This window comes from Muntiacus reevesi, chromosome 20, assembly GCF_963930625.1.
Source record: "Muntiacus reevesi chromosome 20, mMunRee1.1, whole genome shotgun sequence".
In the NCBI taxonomy this organism is placed as follows: domain Eukaryota; kingdom Metazoa; phylum Chordata; class Mammalia; order Artiodactyla; family Cervidae; genus Muntiacus; species Muntiacus reevesi.
In genome coordinates this window covers 26,821,321-26,847,518 of record NC_089268.1, presented here as the reverse complement: position 1 = coordinate 26,847,518, position 26,198 = coordinate 26,821,321, and the positions used below count along the sequence as shown (strand labels likewise).

At 39.8% G+C, this 26,198-nt stretch overlaps 1 protein-coding gene across 1 annotated transcript in view; it reads right to left on the bottom strand.

The window, feature by feature from the left end:
* Positions 1–9,755: 9,755 nt before the first annotated feature.
* LOC136151183 (DLA class II histocompatibility antigen, DR-1 beta chain-like) overlaps positions 9,756–26,198 on the bottom strand; it is a 36,241-nt gene continuing 19,798 nt past the window's right edge. The window contains exons 5-7 of the mRNA XM_065912137.1: positions 12,416–12,535; positions 9,882–10,163; positions 9,756–9,781 (exon numbers count right to left, since the gene is read on the bottom strand). Coding sequence (XP_065768209.1) covers positions 9,756–9,781; positions 9,882–10,163; positions 12,416–12,535 — 428 coding nt within the window. The remainder of the gene's footprint in view (positions 9,782–9,881; positions 10,164–12,415; positions 12,536–26,198) is intronic.

Here is a 26,198-nt window from a genome sequence, read left to right as displayed (position 1 = left end):
GTTTTTGGTGTCTGAGTCAGTTCTTCATGGAGGCTGGGGAATATAGGTTATCCTTTCATCCTGAAATGTCTAAATGGTGAATGTATCTTATAGACTTTGAAGTTAATCAGAAATATCCTAGTTTATTAGAACCCTAGTCTCATTTGGAGGATCTGCCAGCAATCCACTTGTCATGATCTGGTCCTCATCTGGAAAACACTAGAGTATTTATTTGTTTTAGGTTTATTTGTTGAGAGATGGCTTAGCAACAAGTTCATAGTCTGGTTTGGATTCTTATGCCTCTGAATCAATGAGATATTTGGATCATGAATAGAGTGAATCTCAAACCTTAAGGCAGATTTCTGATAATCGGTGATACAGATGGTGGGGAGCAGATGGTGGTGGAGTGGTGAGCACCACAGAAGCACATCCATATACGTAAGAGGATTGGCATATCAGCACCATGTATTTTAGACTTAAGGAAGGATGAGATTGGACACTGAGGATTGGCATTCTCTATTTTCTCAACATGCATGTGTGTATGCTAAGTCACTTCAACCATGTCCAACTCTGTGCAACCCCATGGACTGTAGCCCCCCAGGTTCTTCTGTCCATGGGGATTCTCCAGACAAGAACAATGAAGTGGGTTGCCATGCCCTCCTTCAGAAGATCTTCCTGACCCAGGGATCAAACCTACGCCTTTTGTCTTTCATATCTCCTGCACTGGCAGGTGGATTCTTTATCACTAGCACCACCTGGGAAGCCCTTTTCTTGACATGTGGTGGTGGTGGTTTTGTTGCTAAGCTGTGTCCAACTCTTGCAACCCCATGGACAGTAGCCCACCAGGCTCCTGTGTCCATGGACTTCTCCAGGCAAGATTACTAGAGTGGGTGGCCATTTCCTTCTCCAGGGGATCTTCCCAAACCAGGGATCAAACCCAGGTCTCCTGCATTGCAGGCAGACTCTTTACCTTTTTTTAACATCAACTTTATCTTTTCTTAACATAGACTGAAGCTAATTTGCATCACATTGAATTATTATGAAAATAAATAAATAAAAATGCAAGCAAATTTAGATATCATGCTTAGTGATAGTAATATTCCATATAATATAAATTCCACTATTTTTCTTCAAAGTTTTAAGAGAAGCAAAACAAAAGCAAGCCAAATCAAGGCAGCATGACCTTGAAAGGATAGCAGAATATGCCATCACAAAATATGCCTCTTTGACATAAAGATTATTTTGAGTCAATAGGTGATTTTAGACAATAGAACTTAAATTATTTGTTGCCCCTAGGAGTCTGCTACAGTAAATATTTCTGGTTTAGTAGAAACTCAAATACAAAAAATTAAGCTGCTTGGCTAAAAGAGATTAATCCCTCTTCCCATAAAGTATTTTATTTGGTACCAAATGGTTTGGTTCTTGAGGGCCCTAACTAGATGCATATTTCAGTCCCTTGGTATTTTCCTTCTGACAGTCAGCAGTTGTCCCCGAGTTAAACTGTGTTCTCTCAAGGATCTTACAGGTATTCACGGGAACTCTAATGTGGTAATACATCAGATGATCTCATGGTGCTTTGAGAAACAGAAACATGAACAATAGGATGAACAGAAAAAACTTCTTCAAACGTGATTTTGTAACCTCTTAATTTCACAGTGAAATGAGTTACCCAAATGATGACTGAGAGTGTGCTAGTAACAAATATCAATATGTAAGAGGGTGCCCAAAAGGGGGGAGATTGTTAAAGTGACTACACAAGGAGGCTATTAGACTGAGGTGGCTCAAATGCCTTGGTAACCGACATAAGCAAGCCTAAGCCCAAGTCAGGTCTAATACCCATTAACACACTCATATGCCAGAAAACGAATTTAACAACAACCAATCACGAACACCCACTTAACACTTTTTCAACTCAGGCAGCCACTTAAGTTATAGCCAGTCAAATACTTTTCTTTCTTTCCTTCTGCCTCAATTCTATAAAAGTCTTTTCCCCAACTTGTGTTCGTAGGGTGCTCCTAACCACTTTTAATTTGGCACTGCTGGATTTGAGTTCATGTTCCCTCAAACAAACTCTTGAAAACATTTTGGTGGGCCTCAGCTTATCTGATTATAAATGATGGTGTATATTTAATTTTTGTTTAATGCCTTCATTGCCAAGTAGATTTTTTGGTTGGTTTTGAATTCTTCAACATTGATGAACTTTCTTGTTATTTGTAGCAGGGTTTCGGTGGGGTGGGGGGCATACCTTGGAATCAAGAAAATGATACCATTCATGATAGCATCCAAAAGAAGCTATCATGGAATAAATTATCAAGGAATAAACCTGATAAAAATGAGTAAGATTTCTATAGTTAAAACTACAAATCATCATTAGGAGAAATCAATGGATCTACATAAATGATTAGATTATAAAGTTTGGAGACAGTAAGAGTAAATATTTTAAAGATAATCAGTTGTCTCTAAAGCTATACTCAGTAAAAAAAAAAAAAATGGGGAAACAATGGAAACAGTGAGAAACTTTATTTTGGGGGGCTTCAAAATCACTGCAGATGGTGACTGCAGCCATGAAATTACAAGACGCTTGCTCCTTGGAAGAAAAATTATGACCAACATAGACAGCATATTAAAAAGCAGAGGCAGTACTTTACCAACAAAGGTCTGTCTAGTCAAAGCTATGGTTTTCCCAGTAGTCATGTATGGATGTGAGAGTTGAACTATAAAGAAAGCTGAGCACCAAAGAATTGATGCTTCTGAACTGTGGTGTTGGAGAAGACTCTTGAGAGTCTCTTGGACAGCAAGGAGATCCAACCAGTCCATCCTAAAGGAAATCACTCCTGAATATTCATTGGAAGGACTGATGCTGAAGCTGAAACTCCAATCCTTTGGCCACCTGATGTGAAGAGCTGACTCATTTGAAAAGACCCTGATGCTGGGAAAGATTGAAGGCAGGAGGAGAAGGGAACAGAGAATGAGATGGTTGGATGGCATCACCAGCTCGACGGACATGAGTTTGAGCAAGCTCTGGGAGTTGGTGATGGACAGGGAAGCCTGGTGTGCTGCAGTCCATGGGGTTGCAAAGAGTCGGACATGACTGAGCAACTGAACTGAAATGAAAAATCTCATTAACATCATGGCAAGGGATTTTGTTTGCTTGATTCCTTGCTAGTTTTATTTCTTCAGTGTTTTGGGGTTTTGGTGGTGGTAGTGATGGTGTGGGAGAACTGCCAAGCTGATATTAAAAGTTCACATGTAAATACTATAGTCTTAGATTGTCCAGCAAAATTTTGAAAAATTAGGAAAAAATCTGGAAGAAATAAATGAACATAATGAAAAGCTATATGAGTTAATGCTGTGTTATATATTAATTTAGAGTTGTGTTGGCTCAAGTATAGACAAACTGCACAACAGAACAAAAAAGAAATTCTAGAAACAGAGCCCCTCACAAATACAATGTTCTGGTCTGTAGTGAGACTGCAGAGCAATGGGGGAAAGAGGGTCTTTTCAATGACCCACAATGACTTAGGTCCACTAGGTCATTTGAATGTCTATTTAAGAAAAGTTACTGTGACACATACTCAAATGTCAGTAAAAACCAGTTTCAGATGGATTGAACAAATCTAGTAAAATTTAACATTGAAGCAAACCAGGCCTTGGATTTCAATTGCTGGATAATCTAAATTTCTTTATCAGATGTATGGCTACACAGATTGTCTATTTTGAGTCAATTTTGGTAAATCATATAGGATAAATCATATGGGCTTTCCTGGTGGCTCAGAAGATAAAGAATCTGCCTGCAATGTGGGAGACCAGGGTTTGATCCCAGGATTGGGAAGATGCCCTGGAGAAGGAAGTGGCAACCCACTCCAGTATTCTTGCCTGGAGAATCCCATGGACCAAGGAAGCTGGTAGGTTATAGTCCATGGGGTCACAAAGAGTCTGACACAACTAAGTGACTAACACACTTTCATGTGGTAGATTAAAGAAGACTACAAATTCTTTGGCATTTATCTCATGAAGACATAGATTATATATCCCTTCCCCATAAGTCTGGACTGACCTGTACTCCCTTAGATCATTAGAATGTGATGGAAATGACTCCACACAAATTTTGAGGCTAAGTTTGACTTTCCTCTCTTGGGAGTCCTGAGCCATCAGGTAAGATGTTTGTCTTCATTGCTGATGGGGCCACATGGGACTTCATGCAGAGGGAGAGTGTGTCCAGTGTCCCAGAAAAGCCTCCGGAGGAACCCAGCCCCCGTAACTGCCTCATTGTAGCCACGCAAGAGACCTTCCGTGAAAACCACCGCTAAGCCCAGTCGACTCCCTGAACAGAGAACAATCCTCAAACAGCTCTAGTTTTAAGTCATTAAGTTTGGGATGATTTGTTACACAGAAATAGATAATACAACGTAATGTTTTTCAGTGAATTTCATCTAAAATATCAAAACCACTGGCACAAAATTCTTTATGTTGTCCCGGTCATGGAACAACAGACTAGTTCCAAATAGCAAAAGAAGTACGTCAAGGCTGTATATTGTCAGCCTGCTTATTTAACTTATATGCAGAGTACATCCTGAGAAACGCTGGGCTGAAGAAAGCACAAGCTGGAATCAAGATTGCTGGGAGAAACATCAATAACCTCAGATATGCAGATTACACCACCCTTGTGGCAGAAAGTGAAGAAGAACTAAAGAACCCCTTGATAAAAGTGAAAGAGAGTGGAAAAGTTGGCTTAAAGCTCAACATTCAGAAAACTAAGATCATGGCATCCGGTCCCATCACTTCATGGCAAATAGATGGGGAAACAGTGGAAACAGTGACAGACTTTATTTTGGGGGGCTTCAAAATCACTGCAGATGGTGAGTGCTGCCATGAAATTAAAAGACGCTTACTCCTTGGAAGGAAAGTTATGACAGCATATTAACAAACAGAGACAGTACTTTACCAACAAAGGCTCGTCTAGTCAAGGCTATGGTTTTTCCAGTAGTCATGTGTGGATGTGAGACTTGGACTATAAAGAAAGCTGAGCAGCAAAGAATTGATGCTTCTGAACTGTGGTGTTGGAGAAGACTCTTGAGAGTCCCTTGGACTGCAAGGGGATCCAACCAGTCCACCCTAAAAGAGGTCAGTCCTGGGTGTTCACTGGAAGGACTGATGTTGAAGCTGAAACTCCAATCCTTTGGCCACCTGATGCGAAGAGCTGGCTCACTTGAAAAGACCTTGGTGCTGGGAAAGATTGAGGGCAGGAGAATAAGGGGACGACAGAGGATGAGATGCTTGTGTTAGGGGAAGCACACTGATTGAAACCGCCTACCCTGGTCAGGCACCATAGTAACCATGTGCATGAGTTGTTTTATGACAGGAGATCCTGATAAGGAACACGGAACTAATAAGCCACCACCAACTGGAAGAGTTCAGGAAAGGTCAAAAGGAGACACTGTGTGTCCATCCACTTCCCAGAATCCCTCTCGCTAGTATCCATCTTGGCTGAGTGATGCGTGCGCCACGAGGAAGGACTCTGAGTCAGAATGATTGGCCAAAGACCACCCGGAAACTAATCCCATCACCATAAAACCCAAGACTGCGAGCCACGCGGCAGAGCAGTTCTCCTGGGTTCCCTTACCCTCCTGCTCTCCACCCCGGTGCACTTTGTCCTTTCCCAATAAAATCTCTTGCTTTGTCAGCACATGTGTCTCCTCGGACAATTCATTTCTGAGTGTTAGACAGGAGCCCAGTTTCGGGCCCTAGAAGGCATCCACCTTCCTGCAACAGTTGGATGGCATCACTGACTCAATGGACATGGTTTTGGGTAGACTCCAGGCATTGGTGATGGACAGGGATGTCTGGCGTGCTGCGGTTCATGGGGTCGCAGAGAGTCGGACATGACTGAGTGAACTGAACTGAACTGAACTGAGTATCTTTTTAATGTCTGAAGGCTCTTTAGGAATATTTTTGCATTCTGGATATTAATATTTTAATTTAGATTTTTTCCCCTATTTTTAGCAGCCTTATAGGTGATTTATTTTTTTTTTTTAAATGAAAGAAAAGAGACCTCTGGTTCTGTTCATTTTCTTTATCATGCATTTAGTTTCAATTGCATTAATTTTCTCTTTATTATGTCATCTCTTCTATTTTTTCAGTTAAATTTTCTTTTCCTAGATTCTTCACTTAAAAACTTAGATCTCTGAATTTTATGTTTTTATTTTCATATAAATATATATTTATATTTTAAATCTATAAATTTCCCTCTGGAGATTGCTTTGGTTGTATATCACAAATTTTGAAAGTCTATTTTAACATTCCAATAGTTTTCTAATTTCTCATCTAATTTATTCTTTGATAAGCTATGGGTTATTTAGAAGTGTATTACTTCACTTCCAAAAACTTGACTATTATCTCAACTAAATATTCCTAATTACAGAATACAGAAAACTCAAGATAAAACCGAGCAATGAAGCAAAGAAATTTACCGGACACACATGACTGAAATTCAGGAATAAAAATTAAAACTGTGATTGAATCTTGATGAAATTCTCTTGTTGGGGCTCAGGGAAGTCTGTCCCCAAATATGGCATAATGGTATATTGATTATTTTGAATTAATGTTACTTATGAAGTGGCTAACACAAGAGAGACACTCTGACCCTCCTTTCTGTCTCTCTAAAAGCAGGAAATAATCTCTCATGCAAAAGATGTGATGAGGACAAAATAGATGATTAAATAGTTAATCCCACTAGGGAACTGTAAGTAAAAAATATGGGAGACCCCTGTAAGTTAATGATGACTTGAGAAAGTAGGTTTGCTTAACCACAAAACCAAGCAGGCTTACTTAGCAGCAAAACCATGCAACAGTAGCCTAAGACATGCCCCCAGACAATAAAACAGTGGTGGTATAAGACCCACATCCTGCCCAGTGAGCTCAGGAAGTTAATGATCCCTAAGACATGCTCTCTGCACACGTAAAAACATTGGTTTGTAGACCAGCTTGACTACGACGTAGGGACAAGAAAACTCCCCCCGCTCAACCTGGAGGAGGAGCTAATGATGAAAACAACATGTCTACCCAAGAAAGACAAAGAAGGTCTTCTCCCCCTCCCCACTTTACCTTTGATTATAAAATTGTAGCTCAGGAAGTTCTTGGGTCGGTCAGAGCATGTCTGGCTTACAGGCTTGTAAACCTCACAGGTGTCCTATTTTAGTAAATCGCTTCTTCTTATCTATCACTTCGCTCTCTCGCTGAATTCTTCTCTGCACTGACACATAAACGACTATGGTACCAGAGCTCTTCGGAGCCCTCTGAAATGACAACCATCAGTTCAGATGGACACCCTGCTTCTGGAAGTAAGGCACACTTAGCACCAGAGACAGGAATTCAGACCAAGAAGCCCGTATAAACAAACTTTGTTGCTTCTTTAATTTACTACCTTAAGTTCAAACTGCCTTTAGATTCTTCACTATTGCAGCACCCCAAACCTAAGTTTCTTTGTCCTGTCAATTACTCACTAATTTGCTTCTTTGCCTAAAAAGCATAAAAGCCACCTGCTTTGGCCACTTCTTAGATCCTATTTCTATCAGACCTCCATGCACTTGAGTTAAAATTAGTTTCTTTTTCTCCTATTAATCTGTCTTGAGTCAATTTTATTATTAGCTCTGCCAAAAAGAACTCAAGAAGGATAGAAAGGGAAATTCCCATCTCCACCTTTTTTTACCTTTTTTTCCTTGAAAGCAGATGCTTCTCATTCCACGTCTATTTGAGAAAAACTCTGTAAAGACTTGTCAGTAAAAGGTATTCAGATGGAAGGGAGGCTCTCAGGGTTGAATACAAAAGGGACTAGGAAAGAATGAAGATAACTACTGCCTTCAGTACTGAGGTTTCCAGGCCAAGGGGCAGGGGTTGAGGAAGCTATCAAGAAAGATACTTTCTGCAGGAGCAAACTTGCAGAATCTCTTTGTGGATTAAAAGTGCAGGTAACACTTCCATGCTGCAGAACAGCTGAGACAGATGGTTTTTCTTCTTATGAGTGTCATTATATTCACTTCAGTTTAGGGGTCCTGCAGGAGACAAAGGAGAGCGTTGTTTTACTAATTCTACAGCTTCTTTCCCCCTCTTCCAAAGGGTCACATGTTAAAGCAGTACTGTAAGAAGGGGAAAAAATTCCTAAATCTCCCTGAGACAAAGCTACTTGAGAGAACTGGCCTTTTATTAAGTGGCAGGAAAAAGTTTAGAATTCAAAATCTTTCTTATTATGTCTGCCTCCTGTCTTGTCATCTCTATGATTAATTCTAGGAGACCAAGCTGTGTGTGTGTGTGTGTGTGTGTGTGTGTGTGTGTGCACGCGCGTATGCACGCACACACGCAAACTTATGCCCTCACACATGCTCAGTCATGCCTGACTCTTTCCAACCCCAGGAACTGTAGCCCCCATCTGTCCATGAAATTTTCCAGGCAAGAATACTGGAGTGGGTTGCCATTTCCTATTCCAAGTGATCTTCCCAATTCAGGGATCAAACCCGTGTCTCTTGCATCTCCTGCATTGGCAGGTAGATACTTTATCACTGAGCCGGAGGCCAAATCTATCTCTAAAAGAGGATTAAAGGGCATTACATGTTGCCTGAAGTCCAGAGTGTCCAGGGAAACAGAAAGGAGGATATACATATTTACAAGATATGGAGGCAATTCTGTTACCAGATTCAATGTGCTCACACCCAGAGCCCCATCTGAAATTTCTCTACACCACAACCCACACCACATGATGTCAGGGCAGAAAGGAGAGCGACCCTGAGAACTTGTGATCCATGAAGCTTCTGCCACGCAAATCCAGTATAATTTCATCACCCTGGGTCTCTTCCTGCATTTGTCCCAGGATCTCCACTCCACATCACCAAGCATTTCCCTTATCACTACAGATCATCACCTCTTACGTTTCACTTATAAGTAATCAAGGACTGTTGATTTCTGGATTTCCAGGAAATCCAGAAATCAATAGGGGAAATAAAGACTTTATACGGTGTCATTGAGACAGAGAACTGAGCAAAGCCATCTTCTTTTTTAAAAAAAAAGTCTGTGGGTGGGGTCTCAGCTGCAAACAGGTTCCTTACCTTTCTGATTCCTGAAGTGAGTGAACAGCCCCACTGCAAGGAAGAGCAGACCCAGAACAAAGCCCCCTGTTCCACTCATCATCTTACTCTGAGCAGAGTCAGACTATGCCCCTGAGAAAAGAAGCTAGTTTTAGTGATTTTTATCTGAAACCCAACTTTGCTAATTGAGACTCTGAGACTGAGAGCTTCAAGAATGAGGGAGGGCAGCTGGAAGAACTAAAATAACTGGCCACTGCTAGAGAAAAAATTTAAAAATCACATTGAGTAGCTACAAGTTTCAGGCACTGACTGACTTAAATATCACAGCACTGACATAGGGCACATGACTTCAATGTCATGACGGATGAGAAGTCAGGGATTGAATGAAATTAAGTATCTTCTTTTAGGTGACAGAGTAAGGGTGGACTCTTCTCAAGTCAGGAAAAGTCCCTACATTAGAGAGGATGTGCCCGTCAAACAACAACAAACTCAGAGCAGCAGTATTAGAAGTACAAGCCCAATCTAAGGCAGGGGAGGGGAGCCCAGGGTCATGCAGTGACCATGACTTGAGATTTCATGGGGCTTCAGACTGGGGACATCTCTTTTCTCCTTGTCAGGCAGAATTGCCTCCCCTAGGGGTACAGGTATTTGGAGAAACTAAACAGGATTAAACTATTAGAGGATTTCTATAACAGAATATCACACGGCTCCCCCAATAACCTCAGCTGAAGGACAGGAGAACAAGGAGCAAATGAACACATGGTGTAGGGAAGCAAGCCCCCTTCATTGTGGGTGAGGAACTTATGAGATCAGAAAGCTTCTCACTCCATTCCACCGTGATAGGACTCTTCTGGTTGGGGTGCTCCACTTGGCAGATGTAGACCTCTCCACTCTGAGGAACTGATTCAAGCATCTCCAAGGTCTGGAAGACCCAGTTTCCATTCTGGATCAGGCCTGTGGAGATCACCCCAGCCTCCTCTTCATGACCGTTCCAGAACCACCTGACTTCAATGTGTCCTGGGTAGAAACCGTTCACAGAGCAGACCAGGAGGTTCTGGTGCTGCAGAGGCTGGATCTTTGCAGGATACACAGTCACTGTTGGTGCCCCTAGGATGGAAAAGGCAGAGGGAACAAGTGAGGGAGACAGAGTGACTCTCCCTGGCTGCCTTTCTGCCCCCAGCTCTAGTCCCATGCTCAAGTCTTGGCAGACCTCTCTGAAAACTGGCCACGTGACCCAACAGGAATTAGAACCATGAGGCTAGACTTTAATTCTTACAACACGAGACTGTTAGACTTCAGAGAGGTGGAGGAAATTTATTTTGTTTTGTCATAGCCCAAAAGAATTATTCATTATTAAACTAATGTATTTGCCAATCTTTGCAAGGTATACAATGTTGACTAAAAAATTATTTTATTAGGTGAGAATGTTAAGGACTCTGAGTCTGAAGACAGCATCTGAGTGGCCCTGAGGAAATTGTTCTGAGGAGGTGGGAGAGGGAGTCAGGCTATATACAAGTTTGCAACGAAGAGGACAGGCAGTCTAAACATCAAAAATTATTGTTAAGTAAGGAAAACCAGGTATCAAGTTAAGGAATTCAGTGTTCTTCTATGTATGGGAAGATGCAAGAATCTGGGATTACTGAAGTCATTCCTTTCATATGCATCTCTGCTATCTGGGGCCAGCATCCTGCATATTTACAGAGATATTTTTCTGTTTCTTAAATTCCCTTTGAGCCTTCCCACTCACACTGGAGGGCTGAAATCGCTGATGACTGTGACATCCTTAAGTTCCTTGTGTAGAGAGTGGCATTGCTTGTCAGCATGGCTCAGAAATTCACATTTGAAGGGCCAGAATTGCAGATAGCTGTTACATTTCTTGCCCACTCATATGGCAGGAAATATTTCATTTCACAATAGCATATTACTAAATGCATGATTTCTGGAGCCAGAGTGCCTGAGTTCAATATTTGCACTGCTTTGCCCAACTATAAATGGGATAATAGTACTAATTAGTGTATTAGGGTTGTGTGAGGATTAATGCACCTAAAACAATGGCTGGAACTTAGTCTTCAAAATGCTTTAGATATTTACTATCTTCTTTTACTTGGGTGATTCAAAGCTGCCGGGAGCCAACACACGAGACCCTACCCCTAAAAAGGCCATAGGGGAAAAAACCTGACGGGCAAGGCGAATCAGGTTTTCAGGGGTTTCGAAAAAGTCAACTCATGAAACCCTACCCCTAACAAGGCCGTAAGGGAGAAAACCTGACGGGCAAGGCGAATCAGGTTTTCAGGGGTTTTCGAAAAGGCCAGCTCATGAGATCCCACCCATGACAAGGTCACGAGGAGAAAGCCTGACAGGCAAGGCAGATCAGGTTTTCAGGGATTTCAAAAAGCTGCCCCCGGCTCTCACCTTAAAGATGATATCTGTCTTTCTGACGCCTGCCTCAATGGACTACTCCCTAATTTCCCTGACACAGGCAGGAAGGCCTTCCCCGATCTCTTCCCAAATAAGAATCGATTTAGAACTTTAATCAATAAGTTTCCCAGGTGGTGGTATTTTATGAAATTATTTAGGGTGAAAGGAGTGTTTTAATTTAAACTCCTTTGCTGGTAGTTTGTTAGCCAAATGCCTTTATGCCCTTGGTACTAATATGCATGATTGCTTATAATATCCTAATCATAAAATAGCATAAAGAACCTGATTATATAAAAGCCCTAATAGATATAGAGCCCTTTTAAGGGGTAAAGGAGTCCTATTAGAAAACATAAGAAAATTATTCTATAGGTGGTTATTGGGTTGTGATTTGCTTGCTGTATTTTTGCCTTTAATGTGCTAAGGTTGTGTTATAAAAACCATTGTTAATATAGTTAAAGATCTAGGGAAATAAGGACTTAGCCCTAGTGTGGTAACAATGAGATGGCTGTTAATTGTCAGCCAGGAGTGCTAGGCTGAAGCCGCAGAGTCTGTATGGGGTAAACTTCTTAGATAAACGCAACTGACAAATTTGCAGAAAGATTAATTTTTGTATTAACAAGAATATAATTCTAATCTGTACTACTTCCCTATGACCCTGTTACCTTTCAGTTAAGGTCACCATAAAAACGGAAAATAGGTTTACAATCACCTGACCTGCATAAAATGTTAATAGCCTCGAGGCCAGAAGATCATGTGCTAAAAATTACTATAGAACTAGAAAGCAAAAAAATCCTGCTTTTCCTAAAAATCAAAATGATGTAATGCTAATCCTGTATAATCATGAGTAAGCATCTTGTACCTTGAAAACATTCTGTGAAAGGGTATAAAACCGGTTGTCAAAAAGTAAAGCACAGACTTGGCCCTATCAAGGCTAGTCTCACGTCTCTCTCTCTCTCGCCGACGCCGTTCATCCTGAGGGTACCCCCTGGATCGTGCCGAGGCCCCTGGATCCTGCCGAGGCTGGACCCCGGCACAAAGCAGTGTGGATAATTGGGGAACAGCTTGAGATAGATGGGAGATGGGAAAAAATTCCTGAGAATGCTACGCTTATACCTTAGAACACCCAAGAAAGTGAACTAACTCTGGGAAATGGGAATACACAGAAGTGATTCTGAAGCTTTATGAGTTGAGTCCCAAGAAAAACCTGAGCTCCGAAGGAGAAGGAAAGGAGCAAATAAAGTCGTTTATTAAAAAAAAAAAAAAAAAAAAAAAAAACCTGCAATTACACTCAGTTGATCAATTTCTCTCCTTTGCAAAATGAAGTGAAAGGGTAAGTGTTAGTCGTTCAGTTGTGTCCAACTCTTTGCAACCTAATGGGCTGCAGCTCTGTCCATGGAATTCTCCAGACAAGAATACTGGAGAGGGTAGCCATTCCCTTCTCCAAGGGATCTTCCCAACCCAGAGTTTGAACCTGGGTCCCACACATTGCAGGCACATTTTTTGCTGTATCAGCCACCAAAGGGCCTGCTGTATCAGACCCCCTTTGCAAAATACGCAGTCTTTTTACTGAACTTATCATTTTGTAACAGTCTCTCTTTCTTTAAGCTGACGTTTGAGCTCAGGGTAGAGTCTGAGATTCATTAATATGTGTGCTTAGTGCTCGAGACAATCCCCACACCACCAGCCACAGTAAATACAATTATTATTTTTTTAAAGGTAAATACTGTTGGAAAAGCATTTTTACAATAACACAAAATGACAGATTTAAGATTGACAGCAAATTTTCAATAACAATTTTGCAGTAATTTTATTAAATATAAATGTTTAAATTTCTAACATGGAAAATAACAAACAGAATCAAAATATAAACTACAAACAAGATAAAATACTGAATCGAATACCAGCAAAGTGTTTATTATAATGCTAGAAAATCCATAAAACCACTGAGAAAAACACAAAGATCTAAGAGATAATAAACTTTAGATAATTCTTAAAGTTGTAATAGATGTTCGCCAATAAATAGGTGAAAATGTTCAGGAACCTTAGAAATTAAAGACATGTAAAATAAAAACAAAATGATATAAAATGTCAACTATTTGGCAATACTGAAAAAAATCTAACAAAGGGAAATGTGAGGCAAAATGTTCCCACTATAAAAAGAAGCAACATTAAACTACTTAAATACAACTAGTATTATAAAAATAGTAATATCAATATGTTAAGTCAATTAGTTCAGTCATTCAGTGGTGTCTGACTCTTTGTGACTCCATGGACTGCAGCACATCTGGCTTCCCTATCCATAACCAACTCCCAGAGCTTGCTCAAACTCATGTCCATCGAGCTGGTGATGCCATCCAACAATCTCATTCTCTGTTGTTCCCTTCTCCTCCTGCCTTCAATCTTTCCCAGCATCACGGTCTTTTCAAATGAGTCAGCTCTTCACATCAGGTGGCCAAAGGATTGGAGTTTCAGCTTCGGCATCAGTCCTTCCAATGAATATTCAGGAGTGATTTCCTTTAGGATGGACTGGTTGAATCTCCTTGCTGTCCAAGGGATTCTCAAGAGTCTTCTCCAATATCACAGTTCAAAAGCATCAATTCTTTGGTGCTCAGTTTTCTTTATAGTCCAACTCTCACATCCATACATGACTACTGGAAAAACCATAGCTTTGAATAGACGGCCCTTTTTCTGCAAAGTAATGTCTCTGATTTTTAATATGCTATCTAGGTTGGTCAGGTCTCTTCTTCCAAGAAGTAAGCGACTTTTAATTTCATGGCTGCAGTCCCCAACTGCAGTGATTTTGGAGCCCCAAAACAGTAAAGTCTCTCACTGTTTCCATTGTTTCCCTAACTATTCGCCATGAAGTGATGGGACTGGATGCCATGATCTTAGTTTTCGAATGTTGAGCTTTAAGCCAACTTTTTGACTCTCCTCTTTCACTTTTATCAAAAGGCTCTTTTATTCTTCACTTTCTGCCATAAGTAAAAAAAAAAAAATTATAATTTGGGAAGGTGATTTCAAAATCATTCCAACCATGTAAAAATAATACATCCTAAGAAAACCAAAAAAGGAAGAAAGTTAGACCTAAAAGACTTCTCAGAAAGATTGGCAGGCGATTCTTTACCCCTGAGCAACCAAGGAAGCTCCTACCTTCTAAGAGCATAAAATTCAATGAAAGAGATGGACAAAACCCAACCACAAGAGGATTAATTTTACACAGGAGTCAGAAATATCAAAAGAAAAGTGTGGCGGTCTAGAACAAAGAATAATTACACTAGAGTGTCATAAGTTCCTGAAGAAAGACATTTAAAGATGTGGGCTAAAAGATTATGTTGATATGAGCTAGAGGAAGAGGAGGTGCGTGTATGTCTGGGGGCAAAGGGAAGTATATTTTAGGTAAAGGTAATAGCATGTGTAGAAGTTTAAAAGAGATGTACTTTTCCATGAAACCAGAAAAAATAAAAATAAAAGTAGTTCATTGAAGCATAGAGATTGAGGATGGAGACTGAAAGATTCCATTAGAAAAATCACAGGAACCGAGTGCTTAAAAGCTTGTAGGTGATGTTAGAAATTTGAACTTATGCTAAATGTAAAGGGAAACTTTTGGAGAGTTTCAAGGAGTTTAAAAGTGTGATCCCAATGCACTTCTACCTTTTCTGCATTTCCAAATCCAGAAAACCATATTTCTCTTAAAACAACAAAAGTAGTTTGTACAGAACTTGTTTAGCAAATCTGACCTGCTGGGGTGCATACTAAGTCACTTCAGTCGTGTCCCATTCTTTGTGACTCTATGGACTGCAACCCTCTAGGCTCCTCTGTCCATGGGATTCTCCAGGCAAGAATACTGGAGTGGGTTGCCATGCCCTCCTGCAGGGGATCTTCCCACCTCAGGGATGGACCCTGCGTCTCCTGTGTCTCCTGCATTGGCAAGTGGGTTCTTTACCACTTGCACCACCTGGGAGAAGTCAAATATGTCTCAGATCTCTTAGAGGTTACGTGTGCTTCTGCAGTTTTAATATACATTTGTTAAGTAAACATATATGCATAAATATATACACATATTTTATGTTTTGTCTTTATGTTTAATTGAATTGTAAAAATGTCAGGAAGAGTTAAACAACTCTTGTTAAAACTGCGATAACTAAATGAAGCCATCTGATAGTATCAAAGGAAAGAAAAGTAGAATTACTGCAGAAATTTAAGGCATTTTCCTGAAAACTATTTGTGGCTGTCACCACTATTTATGACTTGTAAGTTGTATGTCAAGTTGTTGAAAGTTAAGAAGTTGTGATGATCAAACACTTGTGAAATTTTGAAAAACATTGCATAAGGTAAGAGATGAAAATGAAGATCTTGAACTTGAGTTCATTGAGGGGATTCAACAAGAAAGTGATGAATTTATGTAACTGCCTTGTTTTGTTTTGTTTGGGTAATGAAAAAAAACCAAACCATAAATAGCCATATTAAAAGATAAGTATGCATATAAAGTATGAGTCTAGAAATTTTAGAAGCAGCACAGCATAAGTAAAGTGTGTTTTCAATCTCTACACTACTGACATTTGTACCAGATAATTATTTGTGATTGTGGGAGTGAGGGCTGTCTGCACATTGTAGGATGTCTACCATCATCCCTGGCTCTGCCAACTAGATGCCAGAAGAAACCCCTTGTGTGACAGCCAAAAATGGACCCAGGTATTGCCAATAGTTCCAAAAGGAAGGGGAAGGAAACAGGTGGGTGGGGGAAGGGAGGGAGGAGAGCCCACTGACCACAACTAGTATAAATGAACCAACCTGAAAAATAACCTGTGGTCAAAAAAAAAAAAAAAGAAGCCACTGTTGATTATGGTTCAGTGGAGAATTACATTTAAAAATCTGACAATATTTTATCTGTTGAAAATCTTCACCCTATGTGAAATTTCTATTTTTCCTTTTTTAGGAATCCTATCCTGGTGGAAAACTACTTTTTCCACAAAGTAAATTTGTTCAGGACAAAGGTTTACCAATTTCTTTGCCTTGCCAAGCAATCACCAAATCATAGAATTTATCCTTCACATCATATCCTCTCTTAATTTCTCTGCCACTGTCCACTACTTATCCATAGTGGAAAATTATTATAGCCACAGGCATTTCATTCCTCTTCAATGTTTCAACTAATTCATATTCTAATTTGGTCTCCTACTCCCCAAAATGCAAGTGCATCAGATTACCAGTCTTGGACAGATGTAGAACTCTCTGTAGTCAAGTCCTCTCAGAAAGGGGGAAAATAATAAGAAGATGACATTCTCATTTAGACAATTTACCAAAAAAAAAAAAAAAATCCAAGTCCCCAGATTTTAAGACCCTCACTTAGAAATGATGGCAGAGAGAAGGACACACTTGATCAGAACAGGCACATTTTACCATGCAGAAATTCCCTAAGTACCTTCTTTACAGATAAGAAAGTTAGATTTTTCTTTTTAATGGGTGAAGTTGCTGTTCACTGTAGCACTGTTAGTCCTGCTCAGGTGTCCAACTTAAGGTTGCCAGATTTAGCAAATAAAAATACAGAATATCCAGTGAAATTTGTATTTCAGATAAACTATCATTGTTTAGTTGGAATTCAGATTTAATTTGGCAACCTGTATTTTATTTGTCAACCCTAGCCCAACTTACTAATAAAATCTCAGAAGGAGCATATTGAATGGTTTTTTTTGTGTGTTCTTCAACACAAACCCAGGACAGTCTGCACATAGTGTGAACCCTGATGGAGTTTTTCAAATAAATGCAAAACGATCGTATATATTGGAACTAGCATTCCTTGCATACTGCTCACACACTAGTACAGGTGAACCTCAGAAATTTTATCAGTAATTCAGACTTAATTAAGCCACTATTTACTAATCATAGTTCAGTTCAGTTCAGCTCAGTTCAGTTGCTCAGTCGTGTCCGACTTTTTGCAACCCCGTGAACCGCAGCACGCCAAGCCTCCCTGTCCATCACCAGCTCCCTGAGTTTACTCAAACTCATGTCCATTGAGTCAAGAAACCCAAGCTACAGAATTAGGAAGTATAATTTGGAACACGAGCTCATCCACTTGGGTTTTTAACCTACGTTAAAATACCTAACAGCCTAATGGATTTAACAATAGTATGCTCCTCATAGGATATTGTTAAGTGTGAAATTATTAATAAATAGTGACTCTTCCTAGTGCTGATCATGTAAATATTCAATAAATATACTGACATTTTAATTTTATAACCCTTAAGAATGCAGGCTCAGAAGACATTCTTATTTTTTAACTTCCTGAAGTGAATAATATCTTCATCATCATTTGACTTCCTCTCTGACCTCAACTTATTTCACCCCTCAACCTGCTTGCTCTGCTTCATCCACTCTAACTTTCTTTCCGTCCTTAAACACAACAAGCATCTTCCCACATCTGGCCTTTCTCCTGTTCCCTTTTTGGGAACACTTCTCCCTTAGCTGTTTCATGTGACTGCTTCTTCTCCTCTTTCACACCTCAACTGAATGTCTCTTTGTCAGGCAGAGCCCCCTAGGCACCTGAACTAAAGTTGGGTGAATCCCATTTTCTCTGTCCCATAACACAGATTTTGTTTGTCAGAGCCCCATTGCTCACTGAAATGTTCTTATATTCACTTCGTGTTGAATACTTACTGGATTGTCATCTTTCTCTCCTGTCATTAGATAAGTTCTATTGATGACAGAGGATGTTCATATCTTATTCAAATAGAGTTGTCTGAGCCTAGAACATAGTCCAGAATAGAACAGTTGCTTAGAAAAATACTTTTGGTCAAAATGAATAAACCCAGGATTCTAGGAACTGATCTTGTGAGAATCCTGGAAAACAAGAAAAGGTTCAGGGCCAGCACTCTTTTATTCTAAAGGCATATTACATCCCTTCTACTTCCTGTGAGAAATTCAGACAAATTTCTTCTTTCTCCACCTACTAGTTGGAATAAACATTCACAGGGAGGAAATGGTCATTTTAAGAAAGAGGGAGAGTTCACTATGATTTAAAGAGTTCAATGAATCTATTATAGTGCTGAGGATCTGTGCCAGCTTTGGAGATTTTCAAATCTGGTGATGGCATGGTTGGGAAAAGAATAGGAAGGAGTTAAAAGTTGATATAAGCAAACATAACTGATTAAGGGAAACAGAGGACATGATGTCCAATCTTATGAAATGTGGGCCTGAGACTCCAAGAGGCTAATGAGTTCCCTCAACTTGCCTATTTGCTGTCAGCCCAATGGGATGGAAACAACCTTCACACTCTCTGTACCCTGTTCAGGGCACATGGCTTGCCATGTGAAATGGCTGATATTTGATTATCTATGACCTACACAATCAGAATTTCACATACTTTATTCTATACTCATTGAATTATTGGATACTTGTATGCTCAGGTCAGAGAAAGGGGAGATATAGGAGAAACTGATAGTATAGAAAGACTCAAAATAGATTTATGATAGTTCCTAACCTGTGTTGGGTTTTCAGAAGATGCCTTAAGTTCTTTCAGGCATCAAAAAACTCCCCATAGATACTCCTTATCTACATGGTCATTCCCAGTACTAAGAAACACTGCTTCAGCTCCAGGGTACTTTACCCAAGAGAAATAAAGAGAAAATTAACTCTGTCAAAGAACATCTAGTACAAGGATTCAAGTTTTTTATAAACATTGGGGTTTGGGGAAAAAGGAAAGAGAATAATGGGGGAAGTCCCTTGATACATCCTCCCACTGGGAGAGAGAACATCATCACAGATCCTGTTGAGGACATAACACGATCTTTTAGGACAAGTCTCCCTGGTAGCTCAGCTGGTAAAGAATCTGCCTGCAATACAGGAGACCCTGGTTTGATTCCTGGATCAGGAAGATGCCCTTGAGAAGGGATAGGCTACCCACTCCAGTATTCTTGGGCTTCCTGGTGACTCAGATGGTAAGTAATCCACTTGAAATGTGGGAGACCTAGGTTCGATCCCTGGGTTGGGAAGATCCCCTGGAGGAGGGCACAGCAACCCACTCCAGTATTCTTGCCTGGAGGATCCCAATGGATGGAGGAGCCTGCTGGGCTACAGTCCATGCGGTCACAGAGAGTCAGACATGACTGAGCGACTAAGAACAGCACAGCACTCCCTAATTCTTTAGGTCTGCCATAAAGTCTTCCGGGAAACTTTCCCTTTTTCTTGCACAATTCAACATAATAAAGAGAACTACTGAATGAAAAATTATTTAACACTATTGTTTTTAAACTTTCTCAAATACCTGAAGAGATGGGATGCCAGGCTGGATATGCAAGACTCCTTCATTGGAGGAGAGTTGAGAAGAAATAGAATATAGATATGGTGGCTGCGTATGTCACTGTCACAGACAGAGCAAATATTCAGGAACTGTTTGCTGTAGGTTGGAGTCACAATCTCTAAGAGACATGGTCTGGATATAGAGACTAAGGTACTCTTTCTTCTCCCACACTACAATAGCTCACCACCCAAGGTGTGCACTTACATTGGGTCTCCCTGGCCCACGCCAAGAGAAGGCTCAGCCCCAACATCACTAACAGAGTGCCATCCAGGAGTCTCTGGAGAAATACCAACATACCATGCTGGAAGACAGGAAAGGAAAGGGTGAGGAGAGCAGGTGAGTGTCACTCAGTGAGGACAAGAACCCTCCCCCCATCCGTATCCAAGTAACACCAATCAAGAAACTCACTTCCTTGTTCCTGGATTGGGTGATCTCAGTGTTGGACCTAATCATCATCAGTGATCTATGACATCATCAGTTGCTGGTCATAAATTCAGTATGAATATCCTTCTCTGAAACTTTAGACTTTTCTAAACCTGCCCTGTTTTGGTGTCTGCAGGGCAGGAATAGAGATGCAGGTGTAAAGAACAGACAACATCAGTCCTCTGTGATGACCTAGATGGATGGGATGGGGGGCATGGTGGTGGGAGGGTGGGCCATGAGAGAGGGGATATATGTATACATATAGCTGACTCACTTCATTGTACAGCAGAAACTAACGCAACATTGTAAAGCAATTATACTCCAATAAAAAAGGGGGGGGGGGGACTTCCCTTGTGGTCCAGTGGCTAAGACTCCACGCTCTCAATACAAGAAGCCTGGGTTTGATCCCTGATCAGGGAACTAGATCCCATGTGCTACAACTAAGAGTTCTCATGCTACAAATGAAAGAACTCACCATCTACAACAAAGATCAAAGATCCTGCATGCCACAACTAAGACTCAGGGTGGCTCAATAAATACATATCTTTTTTAAAAGATTGTTCTTAATTTAGTGCTTTAAATGTTTGATCTGGTTGTATCTGACACGTTTTATCTGGGCCCGTATTGAGAGCCAGCTGTGCCCCATGTTTGAGCCTAAACAGCATTCATCTCTCTTGCTTGAGGATATAGATATTTCAACAAAAGTACGTGTGAGTGTTTTTAGGAGCTGAAGTGCTAAATAGCAGATGATTGCAATTCAGGAGAACTTTAATCTGATCCTTTTTGCACTTGTAGATTTGGGGAAATTACAGTTGACATGAAGGTACTGTGACCTTTCTCAATACTGAAAAATGCTATGATTCTGTGGACGCTTTAAGGAACACCATCCCCTGGTAACTGGTGATGTGACAGAATTACAGCTGCTGATTAGAGTATAGTTTGTACTTCCTGACAGGAAGCGATGTCTTTCATAAACTAAAGGAAATGGAAATTTAGTAACTTAACTCGAGTGAAAAAACTTCCCAGGTTTGTCTCCTGATGCTGTCCAAGTTTAGTGGCACCTCCAAAATATTCTTAGAAAAAGAGGTTTAGAGTAGGTGATCTGTGTGGAATGGAGGATCTTGAAGGTATCTCTGTAGCATTTAATCTAAGAATATGCTAAGGTCAACTGTCCTGATCAAAGTTTGCAAGAGGCTGAAAGATCAATAAAAGTCAAAGTGAGCTGCTGGTGCACTTTTGCTTTAGAAGAATTAATAGAGAATAGAATCACCATGTTAGGCGCTCAACCATGTCCTACTCTTTGCCACCGCATGGACTATAGCCCACCAGGCTCCTCTGTTCATGGAATTCCCCAGGCAAGATTACTGAAGTGGGTAGCCATTCCCTTCTCCAGGGGATCTTCCTGACCCAGGGATCAAACCCATAACTCCTGCATTGCAGGCAAATCCTTTACCATCTGAGCCACCAAGAAAGCCTGTTAATGTTTTATGTAAAAACAAAAAACAAACACAAAAAAATGTGTTCAATTCCTTATTCCTGGCTCCCATTAGAATTTTTCTTATTTTATTGGGAACATGTCCTCTTATTATTCACCTTCTCTTGTTTTATACCAAGAAAATATATAAGAATATGTTGCTAATTAATAAATAGAATCCTATGAAAAAACTATCCTTTGATGTAGTCATAAAATAATCCATGGGGTTGCAAAGAGTCAGACACGACCAAGGAACTTAACACTTTCACTTTACACAGCGGAAGTTGAACAGGACTGCTTCTCCCTTTGTCTTTAGAGCGGAAAAGCCCTAGACTCTGGCCTCCCACCCCCCACCCTCTTCCTCCCCTCTCCATAGCAACAGACCCTGTGACTCAGGAGATCCCCACGCTCCATTCAGAAGTGCCCCAGGTGACATTGCTAGCGACACTGGCAGCAGCGAGGCACCAGTGACCCAAGAGGTACAGATGGCCAACACTTCTGACAGAGGCAGTGAAGTTGCCAAATCTCAGATACAACTAGAGGTAGCGCAGGTAAAAGAAACCAAAAAGCTGCGATATAGCGCCACCTACTGGAATACATAGAAAGAACTCTAATTTCTAAATGGAGAATCATTAGAATTAAGGTTTTAAATTTTTTTGAAGTTTTACCTAAAGAAGAAAGGTGCTACTTCAGATTCACCAGTAAAGGAACAACCCATCAACCACCATGAGGAACCACTGTTACATGTTATCACAAAGAGAAAATGACAGTTCTCCAGGAACCAAACTTAAAGTCATGGACTATTGTGATCTGTAAGAGAATTCAAAATAGCAAGCTACAAGAAAATCCAGAAAGCAAATTCAGTGAGCTCAGGAGTAAAATTAATGAAGAGAAGGAATATTTACAAAAGAGGTAGAAACTCTCAAAAAAAAAAAAAGAGAGAGAGAGAGATAAACTGAAATTCTAGAGCTGAAGAAATCAATAAATTAGGTGAAGAAAGCATTAGAAGCATTGGAAATAGAGCAGAGCACAGGGAAGAGGGAATTAGTTTAAAGAGTGAAATCTAGAAATAATACAAGTGGAAGAGGAAATAGAATCAAGATCTAAAAACAAATGAGGAAATTCTATAAGAACTATCTGACTCTTTTGCAAGGGAAAAATTAGGATAATGGGTATCACAGAAAAAGAAAAGTGGTGGGAGAGAAAGTAGAGAATTTGCTCAGAGAAATAATAGCTGAGAAATTCCTAAACTTGGGAAAGGAACTGGATATGCAGGTCCACAAAGCTAAGAACAAATCTAATTATTTCAATGCAAAATCACACATTATATTAAGCCTCCCAAAAATTAATGACAAAGAGAGAATTTTAAAGGAGGCCAAGGAAAAAGGACAGCATATGCCAAAGGAACCCTCATTAGACTCTCAGCAGATTTCTCAGCAGATACTCCACAGAAAGGTGAGATGACAAACTCAAAATTCTGAAAGGTAAAAACTGTCAGTCAAGAATAGTCTAACCAGCAACGTTATCATTCAAGTAAGAAGGAGAAATAAAGGCCTTCACAGACAAACAAAAGCTTAAGGGGGCCCAACATAATCCTTATACGAGATGTTAAAAGTGCCCTTCTACCTGAGACAAAAAAGGCAAAAATACACAAAACTTTAAGGAAGTGATATATTTACAGACAGAATCAGAAAGTTGCAACTCTTTATCACAACAGATTTTTAAACACTTAGTTATAGTATGAAGGGGAAATGGAGAAAAAAGGCAGTAAAAATAGCTATAGCTGCCTCAATTTGGTAAAAAGTTCACCACTTGGAAAGGGACATTTTGAGATAAGAGAAACATAAGAGAGGATGAGGAGAAGGATGGAACCTGTATGGACAAATGGAGATACAATGATATCAGCAGAAAAAGGACTATTTTATCTGTAAGACATTTTATATAAACCTCATGGTAACCATATGATGTAAATCTAGAGCCGAGATATGAAACAAAAAAGAGGAAACTGAGAAAAACAGTATGCAAAACCAAGAAGCTAAAATGGCAGACAGAAGCACCAGGAAAAGGAAGTATAGCAGCCAGAAAACTTAAAATGTTGGTACTGTGCTCAATCACTCAGTCATGTCCGACTCTGTGCGACCCCGTGGACTGGAGCCCACCAGGCTCCTCTGTCCATGGGATTCTCCAGGAACAATTCACTAAGACGACATAACAGTTAATGATATATATGCACATAACATTGTTGTTGTTCAGTCACTAAGTGGCATCTGACTCTTTTGTGACCCCATGGATTGTAGCCCACCAGGCTCCTCTGTCCACGGTATTTCCTAGGCAAGAATACTGAAGTTGGCTCCATTTCCTTCTCCAGGGGATCTTCCCGATGCAGGGATTGAACCCATGTCTTCTGCATTGGCATCTGGATTCTTTACCACTGAGCCACCAGGAAAGCCCACATAATAACACAGAAGTACCAAAATGCATAAACCAAATATTAACCTATCTAAAGGAAGGGATTGACCGCAATACAGTAATGGTAGTGGACTTTAACACCCCACTTATATCAATGGATAGATCATCTAGAAAGTCAACAAAGAAACAGTGGCTTTAGATAAAATATTAGGCTAGATATAAAGACATTTCAACCAAATGCAGTAGAATACACATTCTTCTCAAGTGCATATGGAAAATTTTCAAGAATAGACCATATGTTGAGACTAAAAAAAGTCTCAATAAATTTAAGAAGATTCAAATTATAGCACATATGGGGCTTTCCAGGTGACACTAGTGGTAAAGAACCCACCTGCCAATTCAGAAGAGGTAAGAGACACTGGTTCTATCCCTGGGTCAGGAAGATTCCCTGGAGGAAAGCATGGCAACCCACTCCAGTATTCTTGCCTGGAGAATCCCATGGGCAGAGAAGCCTGGAGAGCTATACAGTCCATAGTGGGGCACAGAGTCGGAACTGACTGAAGTGACTTAACGATGGTATGAAAATAGAAATCAATTACAAGAAGAAATCTGGAGAAGTCATTAATATGCAGAGACTGAACAACATGCTGATAATAGCAGATAGGTCAATGAAATCAAAGAAGAAATTTTAAAAATGCCTAAAAATAAGTGAAAATTTTAAAATGAAATACCAAAATCTTTGGATGCAGTTAGAGAAATACTGAGGGATACTTATAACAGTACAGGCCTAGCTCAAGAAACAAGAAAAATCTCAGCTAAACAATCTAACATTACACTTAAAGGAACTAGAAAAAGGTCTTCCCTGGTGGTCCAGTGGCTAAGACTCTGTGCTCCCAATGCAGGAGGCCAAGGTTCAATTCTTGGTCATGGAACTAGATCCCACATGCCACAACTAAGATCCTGTGCAGTCAAATAAATAAATAAATATTCTTTTTTTAAAAAAAAAAAAAGGAACTAGAAAAAAGAACAAATGAATCCCAAAGACAATAGGAAGCAAATACTAAAGATCTGAGTGGAAATAAATGAAGTAGAGACTAAAAAGACAATAGAAAGGATTAATGAAACTGAGAGCTGGTTCACTGAAAAGATAAATAAAATTGACAAATCTTTTTTGGTAATTGACAAATCTTTAGCTAGACTTACTAAGAAATAAGAGGAAAGGATTTTATAAATAAGATCCAAAATGAAGGAGGAGAAATAACATCAGATACCACAGAAATACAAAGGATTATAATAGAATACTATGAACACTGTACGCCAACAAATTGGACAACCTTGAAAATAAATTCCTAGACTCATATGGCCTTCCAAGATTGAATCATGGAGAAATAGAAAATCTGATAGACCAACTACTAGTATAGAGATTGAAAGAGTAATTAAAAACTTCTCAGAAAACAAATATCTAAGACCAGATGGCTACACAAGTGAATGTTACCAAACATTCAATGATTTAATATCTATTCTTCTCAAATTATTCCAAAACATTGAAGAGTAAGGAATGCCTCCAACTCATTATATGACCCAACATTACCCTGAGAGAAAAACCAGATACGATACACACAAAACACACACACACACACAAACAAAATTATAGGCCAATTTCTGTGATGAGCATACAAGTAAAAATCCTCCACAAAACATTAACAAACCAAATACAACAATACGTTAAAAGGATCATACAGCATGATGTGGGATTTATTGCAGGGATGCAAGGATGTTTCAACATCTGCAGATCAATCAACGCAATACACCACGTTAAAAACTGAAGGATAAAACTTACATGGTCATTTAAAGAACTGCATGAAAAGCAATTGACAAGATTCAACACTGGTTTATGATGGGTCTAGAAGGAACAAAGCTGAGCATAATAAGGCTATATATATGGCACATTCACAGTTTACCTCATACTCAACTGGATAATTTCTAGTAATTTTATAAATATGTGCAAATACCACCACAATCCAGTTTTAGAACATTTCTAACACCTCCAAAATGTTTCCTGTTTATAGGTAGTTTTCACTCCATTCCAAGCTCTAGAGACCCACTGACTTGCTTTCAGTCT